General features: G+C 48.7%; 1 protein-coding gene across 15 annotated transcripts in view; it reads right to left on the minus strand.

Annotated features, from left to right (window-relative positions):
• RAPGEF1 (Rap guanine nucleotide exchange factor 1) overlaps positions 1-15760 on the minus strand; it is a 76685-nt gene that overhangs the window by 7163 nt on the left and 53762 nt on the right. For 8 of the 15 annotated variants that reach the window (XM_085239272.1, XM_085239273.1, XM_085239278.1 and 5 more), the window contains 6 exons: positions 8857-9156; positions 7676-7768; positions 6009-6097; positions 4578-4689; positions 3182-3257; positions 292-380 (listed from right to left, as the gene is read on the minus strand). In XM_085239272.1, the coding sequence (XP_085095398.1) occupies positions 292-380; positions 3182-3257; positions 4578-4689; positions 6009-6097; positions 7676-7768; positions 8857-9156 (759 nt within the window). The remainder of the gene's footprint in view (positions 1-291; positions 381-3181; positions 3258-4577; positions 4690-6008; positions 6098-7675; positions 7769-8856; positions 9157-15760) is intronic. The other 7 variants (XM_085239281.1, XM_085239279.1, XM_085239277.1 and 4 more) reach the window with 4 other exon arrangements.

The raw sequence follows: 15760 nt of genomic DNA on the forward strand, positions 1-15760 counted from the left end.
ACAAACGACCACCTCCCCAGTTCTGTACAGAAAATCTGAACTGCTCTTCTCTCCTGCCAGGGCCCCCAGGACATCACACTCAGGTCCAGAGCTCTGCTCCCTACAGACCTGCCCTGTGCCATTTCCTATTTGCAAGCAGCAGAGATGAAGGAAGTGCTGCTCAGGGCACCTCCAGGGCGATCACAGCACAATGTTCTCAGCAGGTTTGTGACCAGCCAGCTCGCCACCAGCTCCCTCCGTGACGACTGCTCTGCTCTGCTCCCTGGGGCGAATTGCCTTTCATGGAAAAGGATATCTGTACTGCAGCTTCTTGATGAGCTCTTCAGGGGTAATAAATGTCCTGTATGTAGTCAGGAAGGCTTCACAGTACAGCACCAGATCTACAGAGAAAGACAAGGAAGTCTCAGTCAACCCTGCCTGCAGAAAACGAAGGCTGAATGCAGCCTCACAGAAAGAGGACACTGACACAGACACATTCTGACAAGGATGAGCCGTACAGGAAAGCTGTGCTGTTGTTTCTCACCAGCAGATGGACCCTTAGGCACAAGAGCAGGAGCTGCCCTGTCCCCTAGGCTGGCTCCCATTTGCAGTACTCCAATTTGCCTTTAAGCTTATGCGACCACCAAAGGGATTGGTGAAACACACCTGTTTGTGGGACAGGAACTGTAATAATAGGTCAAATTCAAATGTGCTGAAAGCCCTGGGGATGCTTTAAAGAGAAGATCTGACAACGAGAGGTGGGTGCCTGTTCTGCCTTTACTGCTCAGCCAGCACAGAGCCCTGCAGAAGACAGTCACTTCCCCCCAGAACAGGAACACACATATTTCGATGCGATGGCTTGGTGCTGCAGCCTCTCTGCCCTCGCTGTGTTCCAGGAAGTCTGCCTCAGGGCAGCGTAAATATCTGATTATTTTCAACCAAGAGAGTAAATTGCACAGCAAAAACTGACTCTGCCCCGTGTGTGACCCTGCCACGACACGAACGCTGCCATGTGATCAAAATGGAAATTAATTAGGCCTGATATCAAACCAAGCTGTGCTGCAGTCAGCATCTGCAGTGGGATGGCACGCTGCCCTGCCTGCCCCGCTGCAACCACTGGAGAGGCTCAGCAGCACCCACAGGGGAAGGCTCCTGCTGTGCCTGCCCAGGCTTGGCTGTGCATGTTCCACCGGGACAGGGAGCACCCCACACCCACACCCACAAGCCAGAACGTGAGCCCACTGTGCAGGGAAGGGTGGGAAAGCAGGGAACAGCGTGAGAGCCGTGCGTCGCTACCTGCAGTGTTTCTCTTGGCAGGAGCCTCATAGAGATGCTTCTTCCTCGTGCTCTGAAAGCAGAGCTTGCTGCTGGCTCCTGGCTAAAGCGATCAGATGTAAGCTGTAAAGCTGGAGGCTGGGTGGTCATGTCAGGGGTGAGCCCTAGGCTTGCCCCAGCTGTAATCCTGCACTCGCACGCGGCTGCGAGCACTTAACTGACCATGGATTTTGATCCCAAAGACCACAAGTCTCCTTTCATCCCTTATTCCATTTAGCTCTTTTAGAAAACTCAAATGGACAAGAAGCATCATGCAACAGGGCGTGGAGTTACATTTATTCTGGGTTCCCATCTGCCCAAAAGGCAACGTGAGGTAATACAGCTGGTCTGCTCTGGCACTCAAAGCTGCCAAGAAATTCATCTTTAAAGGAAAGCCTCTTAACTATACCCCTCTGTGCTGTTTGGCTGATTGATTTACAAGCCCTGAATTCTTCTCATTGTAAGCTTAATTCATTAACCCTCTCAGTCACCCAAACACTGGGTTAGCATAGCACAAATTCCTCCGTGCTCCATTCAGATCAGCAGCTTGGCAGAGCATGCAAGGCTGAGCTGTGTGACTGCCCTGAGAAATGCACTGCTCCCCCTCTGCCCATCCTCTCTCCCTGTCCTGCTGTGCATTCAGAATCCTGCTCTGCTTTTTCCTCATCTCGAGAGGTTCTCCACAGCCTTCACCTCACTGCCTGCAGCCTCTGAGCTCCCCATTCAGGAACTGGTGGTTGAGCACACATCCCTTTGTCAAGTGGTGGTCTTTAAACACAGTGGGGAAGTTCTTCCAATGTGATGCTTGTTCTGGAGAACAGCAAGAGTAAATCAGAGCTTCTCTATTCCAGTTTTGGCTTTTGTACATGGGGCATTTCCATTTAGATATTTTTTTTTTAATGTATTTATCTAACCACAGGGCAATGAACTGCCTCCTTCTCTCTGGTACGTTCCAACTTTGGTCCTCTGTGCCTGGATTTGATGCCTGACGTAAACAGGGAAATATATCTGCCAAGGGAAGGATTTTCCTGCTAGCTGAATGGTGCTATAAGTAATTGGAAACACCTTATGCTACAGTATAAAAGCTGCCATTTAAAAATGCACATGAAAGATATCTCCCCTTTGGCTATCAAACCTCTAAAATATGAGAGCTGAGTGGTTCAGAGGGTTAGAACATTTTGCCTTGCATCCCAGGAGATAAGGAGATCAATTCTGGTTAAAGGCCATCAGCACAAATGCATTTGGCAGGTTCAAAATCACTCTCTGGAAATGCTGCAACGACTGTGTGTGTCACAGCTCTCAGAAAGGAGCTGCTCCACATGGGTGGACTGGGGCTGATTGAGAGTGGGGTTGTAACAAAATAGAGCTAGGAGCTTTAGAGCTGCCACCCCTGGCTCTCTCCTCCACATCTCATTTCACATGCAGTAAATTCCCCTCCCTGCCCTGGTCTAGGTGTAGTGGTACAGAGCTGGATAAGGAAGTGAGGCAGTGAGGAGGGGATGGCAGCAGTGCCAGTGGGCTGCCTGATGGCCACGGGTACAAGAGCCCCCATCTCTTCTGCACTTTCAGAAGAGGACATCTGCTCTCAGCAGGCCTGGAGAAACCATGGCAGCAGTTTCACTGGCTCCAGAGCCATGAGGAGTTAATTCCAGCCCTGCTGTTAAATGGAATGACCAGGCGCTTATCCAGCTTACCTCTGTTTCACCAAAGATAAGCACAATCCCCCCCCTGCAACTCAGGGGATGATTGATTAATGCAGAGTTCTCCCCCCTGGTCCAGCAGCAAGAGTCACATCGTAACTGCTCCCACCACAGAGATGCACAAGCCCAGCAGCAAAAGCCCACATCAGGTCATACTCCCCAGCTTTGTTTTGGGGCATCCTCTGTACCTTTCCTGTCAGTCTCCGTTGCATGCACCAACAAAATATCTCCAGATCCTCCGCGGACATCTGGCCCATCATCTCCCTGCAATGAGAACAGAAGTGCTTTACACACAATCCAAGCTCCCTTCTCTGGGGCTCAAACTCAGCACTAACTGGCAGAGCACACCCTGTTCCCGGCACTGTTTGGAGCTCAAGTTGGGACACGATCTCAAAGTGCTGGGCTAATCCTGGAATTTGAGTCAAACATTTGGTGTCCCAGATGAGGATCTGGGTCGATCACCACTCAGGGCCTCTGACTCCTTAAAACCAGGCTGTGAAGAACAGTGAAAGCTGAACCTTCCGGCCACAGAAGAATGAAGAGAAATATCCCAGACTCCCAAACGCTCCCAAAAGACCATTAACAGAGCAGCAGCTCTGTGTGAACTGTCTCAAAGTGCAGGATCATGTACCACAGTGGCTGCGGGGTGAGAGGTCGTGCATACAACTTGCACGCCCCTGGAAGATCAAAAACCTAGCAAGTTAATTCCCTAATCTGGAACTATTTGGCTGGAGGTCACCTGAAGCAATCCAATAACCAGGAGCAGAAGAACAGCCCTGCTAACTCCTTGACCCCTGCCTTATTGCTTTGAGAACACCCCTCTTTTAGCTCCTGCTATTCACAACTGAAAATATGCAGAACTGATCTATCAGTCAGTGAGTGGTTCCCACGCTGCAGGAAATGGGGTGCAGGAGCAGTACTATATTGTTTATAACACGCAGACCATAAAGGAAGAAGAAAAAAAGGAAGAAAAAAGTTAAGGGCTGACGCAGATCTGCTACTCCAAAAAGAACAGCAATCACTGTTGTCTTTTTGTGTGCTGTTTTTTTTAAAGTTGATGGAAATATTCCTGCAGGTCAGACTGGAATCATGCCTGCCTTCCCTTATCTAAGCCTGTTATTTTAATATGCAAAACACTGGAAAAAAAACCCACAGACTTACAGCCATTGAGCAGCTATGTCTAAAATGTGAATTCAAGTGACCCTCTGGCAAGACGCATAGAATACTACTTACGGAATCAGCAATAGCTTTTCCTTCTCTCTCTCAGCTGCCCAAAGAACACTCCTAAAGTGTCAGTAAATGACAAATTCTTTCTATTGTTCAGGATAGCCCCTGATAAATCTGAAAGCTTCAAAAGCTTGTGTATTTCCTCAAGCTGCATGAAAAAACAGCTTGGCTGAAGAGCATAGTAAGCAACGGTGTCTGGGAATGCACCCAAGCCAAAAACAAAGTCATTTCTTACACTGGCTTCTCCATCAGTAATGCAATGTCCTGTTTGGGAAATCTGCTAACCAAGCCTTCAGAAAATCAGCTCTCAATAGAATATAAACCAAAGAACATGAACAATACCCTGAAGGAACCTACCTCTTGCTTCAGTGTTAACCTAGCCATAATTTCACTGTGGTCAATAAGGGAGAGCTCATCCACTTCTTCCTCCAACTGTGACGATTCCAAAGCATCTGGTGACTGCTGCTGCCTGTAAAAAAAACAGGCAAACAACCATCAGTGTCATCGCCCATCTGATGACAGAGGGATGCTGAGTCCACCTGAGCTCTCAGTGTACAGATCCTCACTAAGTAGCAGTAAGTACACAGAAGGCCTGGAGGTAAAGCTTTTGCAAACAAGCCTAAAGGTCTAGCAGTAATTCTGTTACTTTATGCACCTCTTGAAAGACAGGCAAATCTTTAGGACCTGCCTGGATTTCTGGCAGAAAGGATTTTACTATGCCCTGCATGAATACACACTTTCACATCTCCTTAATTCACCAGATCATTAGTGCACACAAATCTAAGCCCTCCCTCAAATGCACAGAGACTAAACATGCTCCAAATGCTGCTACCACGGGCTGTGAGCTGACAAAAAAAAAAAAAACTATATATATATATATATATAAAAATATATATACACTCCTTCTGCAGGAAGATTTGGCATCCCGACCACTTTTTGGGTGCACATTCACAGCCCGAGTTACTCCACAAACAGGTGCTCTTGCACCTGGGCACGTTCTCTATGCCTGCATTCATAAGAAAATGAAAACAGTGCACATCCCTTACAGCCTTCCCCAGGCACAGGTCAGAATTTGGTGCAACAATCTGCACTGAGCTTTTGCAGAGCGCTGCTGTATTGTCTCCTTCACTGCAGGGATTAAAACCCTCAAACCAACTGCAGAAAAAAGGAGGAGGGAAGTTGACTGTCACACACCAAACAATGCTGTTCTCTATTTTTGCCTTAGAAATGCAATTGAAGAGCAATCTCAAGCAGCAGGGAAGCACTCACTCCACTCCTACTGAAGCCCATCTGTTACAGCCTGCACCTCTTCATTTACATAGGCAAATGATAGCTAAGAGCATTAGAAGGGATATAAAGGCTCCTGCTCTGGGGCCTCTGCCAGCCTTTAACTAGCAGGGTTAGGAAGAAATTCCCTTCTTGAAGACTATTTCCCAGCAGTGACACAGACTTTTTTCACGTTTCCCTGGAAGCAGGAGGGAGCAGCCAGTGTCTATGACAGGACTGCCAATTAGATGGCCTTGCAATGACGAACACAGGCTGCATTAACCCCTACTGGCTCGCTGAGTTAAGTAATGACATCTTGCCTTGATCCTCCTTCGGCAGTAGGATCTCACTGCTCTGCCACTGTGCAAAAAAACCCAACTGAGTAGGCTTAAAATCTGAAGGGCTGAGGGCAGAAGAGGCGGCCACAATGAGCACTAGCAGAGGGAAGGGAGAGAGGAACATTGCTGGTGTTCTGCACACCTCCAGGCAGGGAAGCAGCTGTAACAGGGGAGCCAGGCTCACCTCTCAGCACCATCTTTGCCTTCCTTCCCCATGGCACTGCTGTTTGAAGTGGAGTCTTTGGAATGGCCGTCTTTGACAGAGGGAGATTCCTGCAAAGAGAAGGAAGTTTTTCATTTTTGTCCTGGATCCTGCACCACAGCCAAGCCTGCATCTACAGTCTTACTGCCTCTAAATGGCTCTTTACTGTAAATTCCTTCAGAGCAGTTAAAGATTGATGCAAGTTAATGCCAAATGCCAGGAAAACACAGAAGTTAATTAGATAGGAAATTTGGGACCATCTCTGGAGACTAGTGTAATTAGTATTGTTTGCCTTTAACATTGTGAAACGATGCTGAAAGTTACAACACAAGTCAGCTGCTGTCTTGAATTTTAACCCTCTCATTGCTTTTTTTTTTTTCCCAGCCCTTACTGTTGAAATACATTTCCCTTCTGCTTTAATCAGAATGGACACAGCCAGCTCCAAGCTCTCCAGTTTCAGTTCCCCTCTCAGTTACAGCCCCCAGAAGACCAGACTGCCCTAGGGGAAAGGGGGGGGCAATGTGCCTTTCCTACTCCCTTCTCCTCCATCAGAAGAACTCACACAATGATGGAACGTTTCCACTTCACAATTCATGGCTGTGGAAATGAGGCTAATGCAAACAAGCAGAACCACCCGAACACAGCATGGAACAGCAGGTGGACAGCTCAGAGCAAATAGAGTTGCAGCACTTTAAATTAGCCATTTATTAAAGAGAGAAACAGCCATGAATGGCAAATGGGGATATTAATCTAACAGTGCTGGAGTTCAGAATTATTTGACATCATGCAAAGTGGACCTTGGACATTCCATCTACTGAACTGACAGGACTGAAAGACCTCTACCCTGCTCAGCTTTGGTGGGGAAGGTGCACCAGGGAGCTGAGATTTGCCAGTGAATGTGGAATTTCTCTAGGCTGCATCTATCTGTAAAGTCCTTTGCTTCCAAGTTAAGAATCAGTCAGTGATTGCCCAGAGGGCTGGGGCTGCCTCGTGAAGGGGAATGATGAGAGCGCTGTCTCCTTGGATATTTAATGCCAGCAGGGATAAAGGTTTTGGAAACATCCTGCAGATGGACCACTCTAGGTGAGGGCTGGCAAAAGGAGCAGCACAGAGCTCTGAGGTGACACAGCAGGAAGGTGGCACCTCCCTGCCATGGGGTACGGCCCCATCTCAAGGGAACAGCTCAGACAGGAGGCCGGAGTGAAGGAAGAAGCAGTGCGTGGTTACGGTGCTGCTGATCAATCATTTTGTACCCAAGGGGGGAAGGAAAAATAAGAATTAAAAAAGGGGAGCACAAGGCTTTATTTATTGAAATAGGAAAGCCAAAGCGATTACAAGAGTAAACACAGACAGAAGACCGTGCTGGTCAGAGTGCAGCTCTCTAAAAGGGAACCTTACGCAAGCAGCTCCAAACAAACAGCAAAGCACAAACGGGCCAGGGAGGGAGGCAAAGCCATCCCTCCATCCTGCCGGGGCTCTCAGCACCAGAACAGGAGGCCACCGAAGCCTGCAGGCCAGGAGAGGGCAAGCGAAGGGACCACCAGCAAGGGGACCGGGCACCCCGGGGTGTGCAGGGGCCGGGCCACAGTGTGAGCTCAGCATGCACCAGGCAGCCCCTTCCCAGTGCGTGGCCTCTCCCGGTTACTTACTCCTCCAGAATGAGGGAGTTCCCCGTTGCTCTGGCCAGAGGAATACAGATTGACGTATTCACCCTCACCAGCCTCCTCACTGGCGTTTTCACTCTAGGGGAGACAGGATGAAAGGAAATACGTGACGGTGTCCCTGGGCAGCGTTGGCTGGTAGCAAGCACTTGTGCCCTGCGCTGCCGTCACCGAGGTGGCAGCCTGTCCTCCAGCTGCACGTTCCCAGAGGTGACCACACCGGAGTTCTCAAGGACTGTCCTGAAGGCCCTGAGCTGCAGCAGGACAGCAGCAGGCACTGCATAGCGAGAGCTGCTATGGGAGCTGTGCAGGTGCACGGTGCACATGAGGACATCCAGCGTGCAGCTGTTAAGCGTTCAGAGCCTGAGCACAAGCGCCATTCTGCGGCTGCCAGCCCTGAGGAGCCAGCCTGAGCCAGACTTGAGGGCTGCTGGGTGCTTACAAGGACCCGAGGCAACAAAGATGCAACAGCAAGGTCAGGTCTAAAAGGTGAAAAACGGATTTCTGTGGTCTATGTCCCTCTTCTAAGTATTGTGAAGAGGCGGAGTTGAGGCTCTGATCCCATCAACCGTAGGTTTTGCAACACACAGATGAGAAATTGCCTTGTAAATGAGGTGCTTAAAGAAGTAACCTGCCTACTGGTCTGCTAAACCAACCAGGGACCTTGAACTGAGGGAACAGCTTTCAGCCCAGCTCCAGCACTGCATTACACTTTGCACAGAGTGTCAGCACTACTGACAGCTGGGGACAGCAGGAGCCCACAGAAAAAAGTGGCTTATATAAGGAGAGTGCGGAGCTGAGCTAAGCCACTGCTCCTGGAGCTCACCAGGGACTCAGGGAGCAGGAGAGCAGAGATGCAGCTCCTGCAGGATGTGAAGCACTGCTGGGAGCCAACCTCGCAGAGCACTCCCTTACCCTCCTCTGATGTGTATCACAATTGCAGGAAGCTATAGCAACTTCTCTTCCTCTCCCCTTCACCAGCATTTGACATTTTGTTTCCAACCTCTCAAACCTGTGGGGTTGCTCAGATTTGCAGCCATCGTTTTTGTACAGAAAACTCTCTCTGCATTCACACGCAAGTTTGGAAACCAAATCGCAAGTATTAACACAAGTGACATTTCTTTAAAACAAAAACAAGCCCGGCCTTGCGTTAAGGTGCACACGATCACCTCTTTGGATAGTCTCACCGAAGGCGTCTGCAGAGAATCAGTGAGAGAGGTTTCAGAAGGAAGGCAGACAGGAGCACTCCCGTTAAAGCTGCTCTCCTGTGAAGAGGAGTTTGGCACATCCCCAGTGCTGGGAGACGGGCTGGCCGTGGCTGGCACTGCGAGGTCAGAGCTCGGAGACGGGTGGACGGGCGGAAAGGGTGCGGTGGAGCAGGAGGAGGAGGTAGAAGACAGGAAAGGAGCTACGGAGACTTGGTTGTGAGGCACAAAGTCCTGCGAGTAGGACCTAAACACAGACTTGTACTATGGGGACGCGGAGATGCACAACACAAAAACAAAGAAGATGGGAAAAGGAAGGAGACAGACAAGAGAAAAAGTGATTAGATCAGTGGCAGCTTAGCAGTGACAGCACAAGGTAATTCTAACAAAGGCACCTCTATGCCCAGAGGCAGCCCTGAACAGAGGCAGCCTTATTTTCTCTCCTCCACGTGTTAGAGCAGGAATTGTTACCTGGGCGGGCAAGTTTGATGGTGAGGTGAGCCCTTCCACGAACAGCAGCCCAGGGCAGGATGGTGGCAATGGGGTGGTCAGCACGGAGGGACACCTGGTGCTGCAGCAGTGAGCAACAGAGCACACCTGGACAGCACCAGACTGGCTGAAGGGATGCGAAGGTATACAGAAACCATGGCTGTGAGTGTGCTGGAAGCATCTCAGCAGGGAAAAGCACTCTGAGGGCTTACTGCTTTGCTGGGATTTTCCACTAGATCCCAATTTAAGATGCCGTTTGCTCCAGCCCTGTAATTTAACAGCTACTGTGTCAAGTCCGTTCCAGAATACACAGCTCACAGTGAGGGGTGACTGGATTGTGCCTTCAGAGCTACGCTGAAGGATAAAGGAGATTACAGCAGTAGATGCTTTTACTCCTTTCCATCTGAGAAATACTGGGAGTAAAAATGATAATTGCCCTCAGGAGCCCTGAATTCCTTATCAGACCAATCCTTTAATGCAGTGCCTCCAAGAGTCAGCTTGAAGAGATGAAAGGAGATCATCTACATAAAGCTTCATTTCACCATCTCCCCTAATCACCAGATTACTGTTCAGATAATATTAAGCAGTGTGCAGTGGGAGTATGCTGCGCCAAGAAAAACATGAGCAATCCTCTGCCTTTTAACATCTGGTGCTAGTAAGATTTGCCATCAGGGTGACTCCAAAACAAGAACAGAACACAGCTGACACCCACCAGAAAAATAAATAATGAAAAGACAACAATGCTAAACCTGCTGGAGGGGAGTTTATCTTAAAACTTGTAGAGCACAGTCACTAGTGAGATCTGAATTGTAGCCCTGTGGACTGAAGGAAGGAAAAACCGTGTCATCCCAAAGCCAGGCTGAAATACAGCTGTGGTGGTTGCTTGGAGCAATATCACAGAATCAGAGAATCATAGAATGGCCTGAGTTGAAAAGGACCACAATGCTCATGTAGTTTCAACCCCCTGCTATGTGCAGGGTTGCTAACCACCAGACCAGGCTGCCCAGAGCCACATCCAGCCTGGCCTTGAGTGCCTGCAGGGATGGGGCATCCACAACCTCCTTGGGCAACCTGTTCCAGTGCCTCACCACCTCTGAGTGAAAAACCTCTTGCACTACAGAGCTCCCAAGCAGCTCAGCTTGCTGAAAAGTGACAGAGTGAAAGCAGAAAGGGAAACAAAAGCAGGAATTGGAAAATTCAGGAGAATTGAATTAAATTGATAAAAACCAAAGCTCGGTCCATCACCTGCGCCTTACAGCAACACCCAGCTTGGCGGTGGTATTTTTCTCCCTTCTCTACAATATATAAGCTTAAAAATCTGAACTGAGAATTGCCTCAGGCTCCTAGCCTGGGAACAGAAGTTTCTCCACTGCAAGCAGGAAAGGAAATAAAGGTCAGAGGCCAGACTTTACCTTCTACCAGCTCAATCTCCAGCTCCCCTCCGTCGTGCTGCAGCTCTGGCAGCGCTCCCTGTGCACCCAGTGCAACTCATGGGCCATAATACAGAGGAGCAGAGGGAGATGCTTTGGAAAGAGGGCTTAAAAGACTACTGAAGAATAATCGAAATGCAAATCCCTACCGCATGCCTGTGGCTAAAAGGAGACCGGTGCTAGGGCAGGCTCCTCTCCCTTCCTGCCCATTTCTTCATGGCTGAGTAGCCCTGGCTCCAGGGACACCGTCTGCTTTTGGAGCTGCCTCAGTAACAATGACAAGTCTAATCTCTGTATTTACTTTCTGCCTGGATAAATGCTCTACATTTATTCATTTTCACTTGCATGGCACAAAACACTAAATCCCTCGTAAGACTCTGGGCTCATGACATCATCTTGGCTCAGCAGATTCATTATGCCTGCCCTGTCTCCCTGGTATTTCATGATCTCACTGGCGCTAATATGCCAACTAATGCCCCGAGTCCCAGGCTCATCCCCCAGAAAAAGAACAGGAGCAAAGTGGATGGAACACGTGCACCTCCCACCAACACACTGCAATGGCTCTCGAGAACTCGCTCAGCAATCTGCTGCCCCAGTGATGAGATCCAGCGTGACCCACAAACAATCATTAAATGATGCAGGCATGCTCTCAGCTCGCTGCTAAACGAAGGGAATGGCACAGAGAAGCCTTTGGTGTGCTGGCATTAATTAGCCAAGCTGTTCTCAACTTCCAGTCTCTCTGTACTGTTGCATCTCACAGAAAGCAGCCAGGAAGACCCCTCCTTCCTCCTGCTCAAGCAGCCCAGGAATTCCAGCTATGCAGCCATGCTGGGACAAGAGCCAAGAATGCAGCATACTTTGAAAGTGGAAAAACACCCTGCGGTGGAGATGAGGTCCATATGGCACCATTCCTGCTGTGCCCACCCAGCCCAGCCCAGCCGGCAGCTGCAGCAGGAATTGCTGCCATGGGGTCTGGGAGGTGCACCGCCCTGAGAAGCCCTATCATCCCATAAAAGCCAGGCTTATTTTGGGAGGGGAGAGTCCATTCAAGACAACTGTTGGAATGAAACCGGTCCTCTGCCCTCCACAAAATCAGAGGCAACAGTTTATCTTAGAAGCAAATCAGTGCCTGTTTTTTCTCTGTTTTTTGCAGGGTCAGCAAGGCCTCAGCTATGGCTGCACAACCTCCAACTCCATGACTTTGCTTTCAGTGAAGAACTTCAAAATAATCTTTGAGAAGCTAGAAAGCAACCAGATCCTTTGAGAAAAGACATTTTCCTCTTTCCAACTGCTGTTGGTCTCCCGTCATGAGGGATTCTGACCTGCAACAGCAAAAGGCCAGCACAGGGAAGAAGAGAGAGCAGGGAGAGATCCCTCCCCTCTCCCCACCGAAGCAGATTTATATAAAGCTCCATCACTTTGGAAGTATTTCCACAAGGAGTGCTCTGAGTTCAGAGCAATCTCCTGGGAGCAGCAGGAAGGCAGCTTGTCCAGACCTGACAGTTTACACACACTGAAAGCAGCGTGGCACACACAGCCCTTCCAGAGATGGCATCTTTCAACATCTTCAATTTGCTGCCTTTGACTGTTTGTTTCAGAACAGCCTTCCATCATTAACAGGGGCGTTACAGGATGCCCCAAAGGTCAACGACATTAGGAACGTTTATTTGGGTAAGATGGCAGGAGATAAACACTCTAACAGAAAACTTACTCAACATCCACTCGGCACTGGGATCAGGAAGAAAAGGTGTTTATAGGCAGTTGCTGATTGTAACAGCAATATGCATCCTAAATTCAGAGCTGAACTCAATCAAACGGCTGTCAGAGCATCTGCAGCATCAGCAGCCACAGTTCTTACCTTTTAAGCAAAGCCTTCTCTGTCACCCTACTGACTCCTGCCAAATTAATTGCGATCCTGCCAGACACTCCCAGATCAGATAGAGCATCCGACTCCCAAAACACAAAGCTATCAGAGGAAGGGATCAACCTTTTAGGTTTCCTCTGCTAATGCTGTTAAGAGAGAGACCTGGGCAGCGTGCCAGAACTGAGTGCCCAAATTCTAACAGGAGAGAACTATGTGCACAAAATACTGGGCATTGTATAAAGCTACACCCTAAGAATGTAATTACACAGACAACTATTGGAAAACACTTCCTATCTCATGACACAATTCTGGGCTTCCAGGTACTTTTGCTAATGAGGAAGGAAGTGCTCCTACAATGAATGGGTGGAAACACAAGCTGCCAGAGGAATGGCTTCAAGCGCTGCCACAGGAAAGGCAGCAACTCCTCCTGCTTGAATGCTTCTCAGCACAGCCTCTGACCTGGTCACACGGCTGGTCTTGCTATTTTTAAAGAATGGTCAGCACAGCAGATGGATGGATGAGGTTTTCTGTTCCCTTGGGAAAGGCTGTCCTGGCTTCTGTATGAGAAAATACAAAATCCAAACTTCTAATTAACTGGAATGCAGTGAAAATGGGTGGGGGGAATGAAAACATCTGCAAAACTTGCTCATCATGCTATCGTGCATCTCTCCTGAAACTATCAGAACTCAATCTGATCACAACTACAGCTTCAGCTCCTGTTTACCTTGTAAGCAATACCACCGTATCTAGCAGACAGATCTTGCAAAGGCAGAGCACGGAGATGAAGGCAAGGCTGCTAAAAAGTCAGCCAGACAGACACTGTGATATATGGCCTGGTCCCCCCAGGGGACTGCTTCCAGAGGCCTACACAAGGACAGGTAGTGTAAAATAAACATAAACCACAGGGGGAAGTGGCTTTCAGAAGCAGGATTTGGTGATGCTGGCACACAACAGCACTATTATCCCACATCAACCTGCAGTGGGAACAAACAGAAATGCAGAAGGAAAACAAAACAGGAAAGGCGAAACAATGCTTAACGCTCAAGAACTGGTTACATGGATGCAAAGATTTCATAGTGGCTCCCACCATCAAACCAATAAATGAGCCAAAACAACTCAGCCCCTGGTGAAGACTGGAGCTGCAGTCTGGGCAGCAAATGGAACCGAGCTACGAACAGAAGCCAGGCAGGGAAAACATGCAGAGCACATGTCTGAACGGCGAGCATCTTTAAGCACTTATCTGACCCGCCTCTTCTTGAACAGGCATTAATGCACACACACAAGAAAGAAAAGCAGTTGCTGTGAATTTTCTGTGCATTTTCTCAATCTGCTGAAGATATGTGGGAACAAGTGAAAGCAGAAGTGTTGAATTAAGAGTTTTCATAAGGAAATCACTTGCACTTTCTGTTGGAAGTGGGTGGCCAATTCGGCTCCCCAGAAGTTTACTGGAAATGGTTCTTAACGTAAAGGAAAACAAAACAGCATTTTGAGAAAGGTAAGATATTTCTCCACAGTGGAGGATACAGCCAGTTTTCCACTAGTGGTGGTTTCATGTCTCAGATGAACAAGTACAGCCCTTGTTTCAGCAAAGAAAACTTCCTTGCTGTAAGTGAATGAAAGCCTTTCTGAAGTCTTTGGTGGAAAATGTGGAGAGATAGCAACGTATCTCAACTCCTGAGTGATTTTTTCTGTCAGTTCCCTGCTGCCAGGAAGCCAGGAGATTTGATTCCTGCCACTGGGACATCTGCCCAGCCACCTCCAGTCAACAGCACAAGGAGCTGAGAAAGGAGGGAGGTGATCTGTCGTAGAAAAACTACTGCAGACAGTTACCAAGGTGGACGCTTCCCTACTGCATCTCTTTCCCCACTGTCCAACAAAATAAAGCTGCTTTCAGAAGAGGTGGGAAGGTGGGAATCCCTACAATGCTCCTGACAGTACAACCCAGTTGTCCCAGTAATGCAAGATTTGATGGTGTGACAGTGGGGAAGATGATGCTGTACTTCCTTACAGTACCAGCCCATGCTATGGATGTGACCCTTGCTGCCACAGAAGCCAGATGTGAATAAGAGCTGATGAATGCCAGACCCAACCTGCCAAACCGACAGGGTCTGATCCAGTCGTTCAGGACCTGCCTCAATCCAATACGAGCTATTACCTGTGAGACAATTTCCCACAAAGAAGGGAAAAGAATGATCAGTGGGCAGACAGAACAGTGGTGGCTCCTGGACTGCAGCAGTGGCTGCAGCTCTGATGGGAAAGAAAAACAAGTCAGGATTCTGGAAAATAAATTCATAAATCACAAATTAAAAGTAAAGAACCCTGTCTGAAACAATGGTTTTAAGCTCTGTGGAACAACAGAAAGGAGCCAGCCCTTTGTGCACAGACATAGCGGGCTAACATGCAAACCCTGCCGTAGGCTCAAGCCTTCCTGCTGCCTTCACGTGGACAGACTGGCACAGAGCTAGTGGGGCTGCCCCTGCTGTCCATCTCCACTGATGATCTGGGTATGCAGAAAGGCAGCTCCTCAGCTGGCTGGTAGGGAAAGCTGTGCTCTGGCACCGACCCCCCTGCTGGGAGCACTGGATAGCTAATGCTCAGCTCTTACCACATTTACTGCTACCATCAGCACTCACACGAGAGAGTGGGGAAAATGAAGACATGAGAATGACAGGAGTGCAGCGCAGATCACAGCAGCCCTTGCATGAAACAGTCATTACAGGCAATGCCCAGGAGCAGAATGCAGGAAGGGTTCTGGTCAGGCTGAGTGCTGAACACAGGGTGTCACCCTGGGAGAGATCCAAGTCTTAACAGCTGTTTCACATTGCTGTCTCATTAGGGATGGGGAAAATGGGATAAACCACGGTTATAGTATTATATGGGCCAGCTATGAAGTATGTAAGGACATTGGTATTTTGCAGCTCAGAGACAAAGAGACGCTGTGAAGTGAAAATAGCATTTCTGCCTGTCAGAAACGAGACCATGACATTACCATTATTTGAAGGCATTAACAGAAGTCACCATTTTTAATTCAGTTTACTTTCTTTGTGCACCTGACAGAGCACTGCCCAACTGTTCTCGCTGTTAC

The sequence above is a fragment of the Meleagris gallopavo genome, chromosome 19 (genome assembly GCF_905368555.1).
Source record: "Meleagris gallopavo chromosome 19, MGAL_WU_HG_1.1, whole genome shotgun sequence".
NCBI lineage: Eukaryota > Metazoa > Chordata > Aves > Galliformes > Phasianidae > Meleagris > Meleagris gallopavo.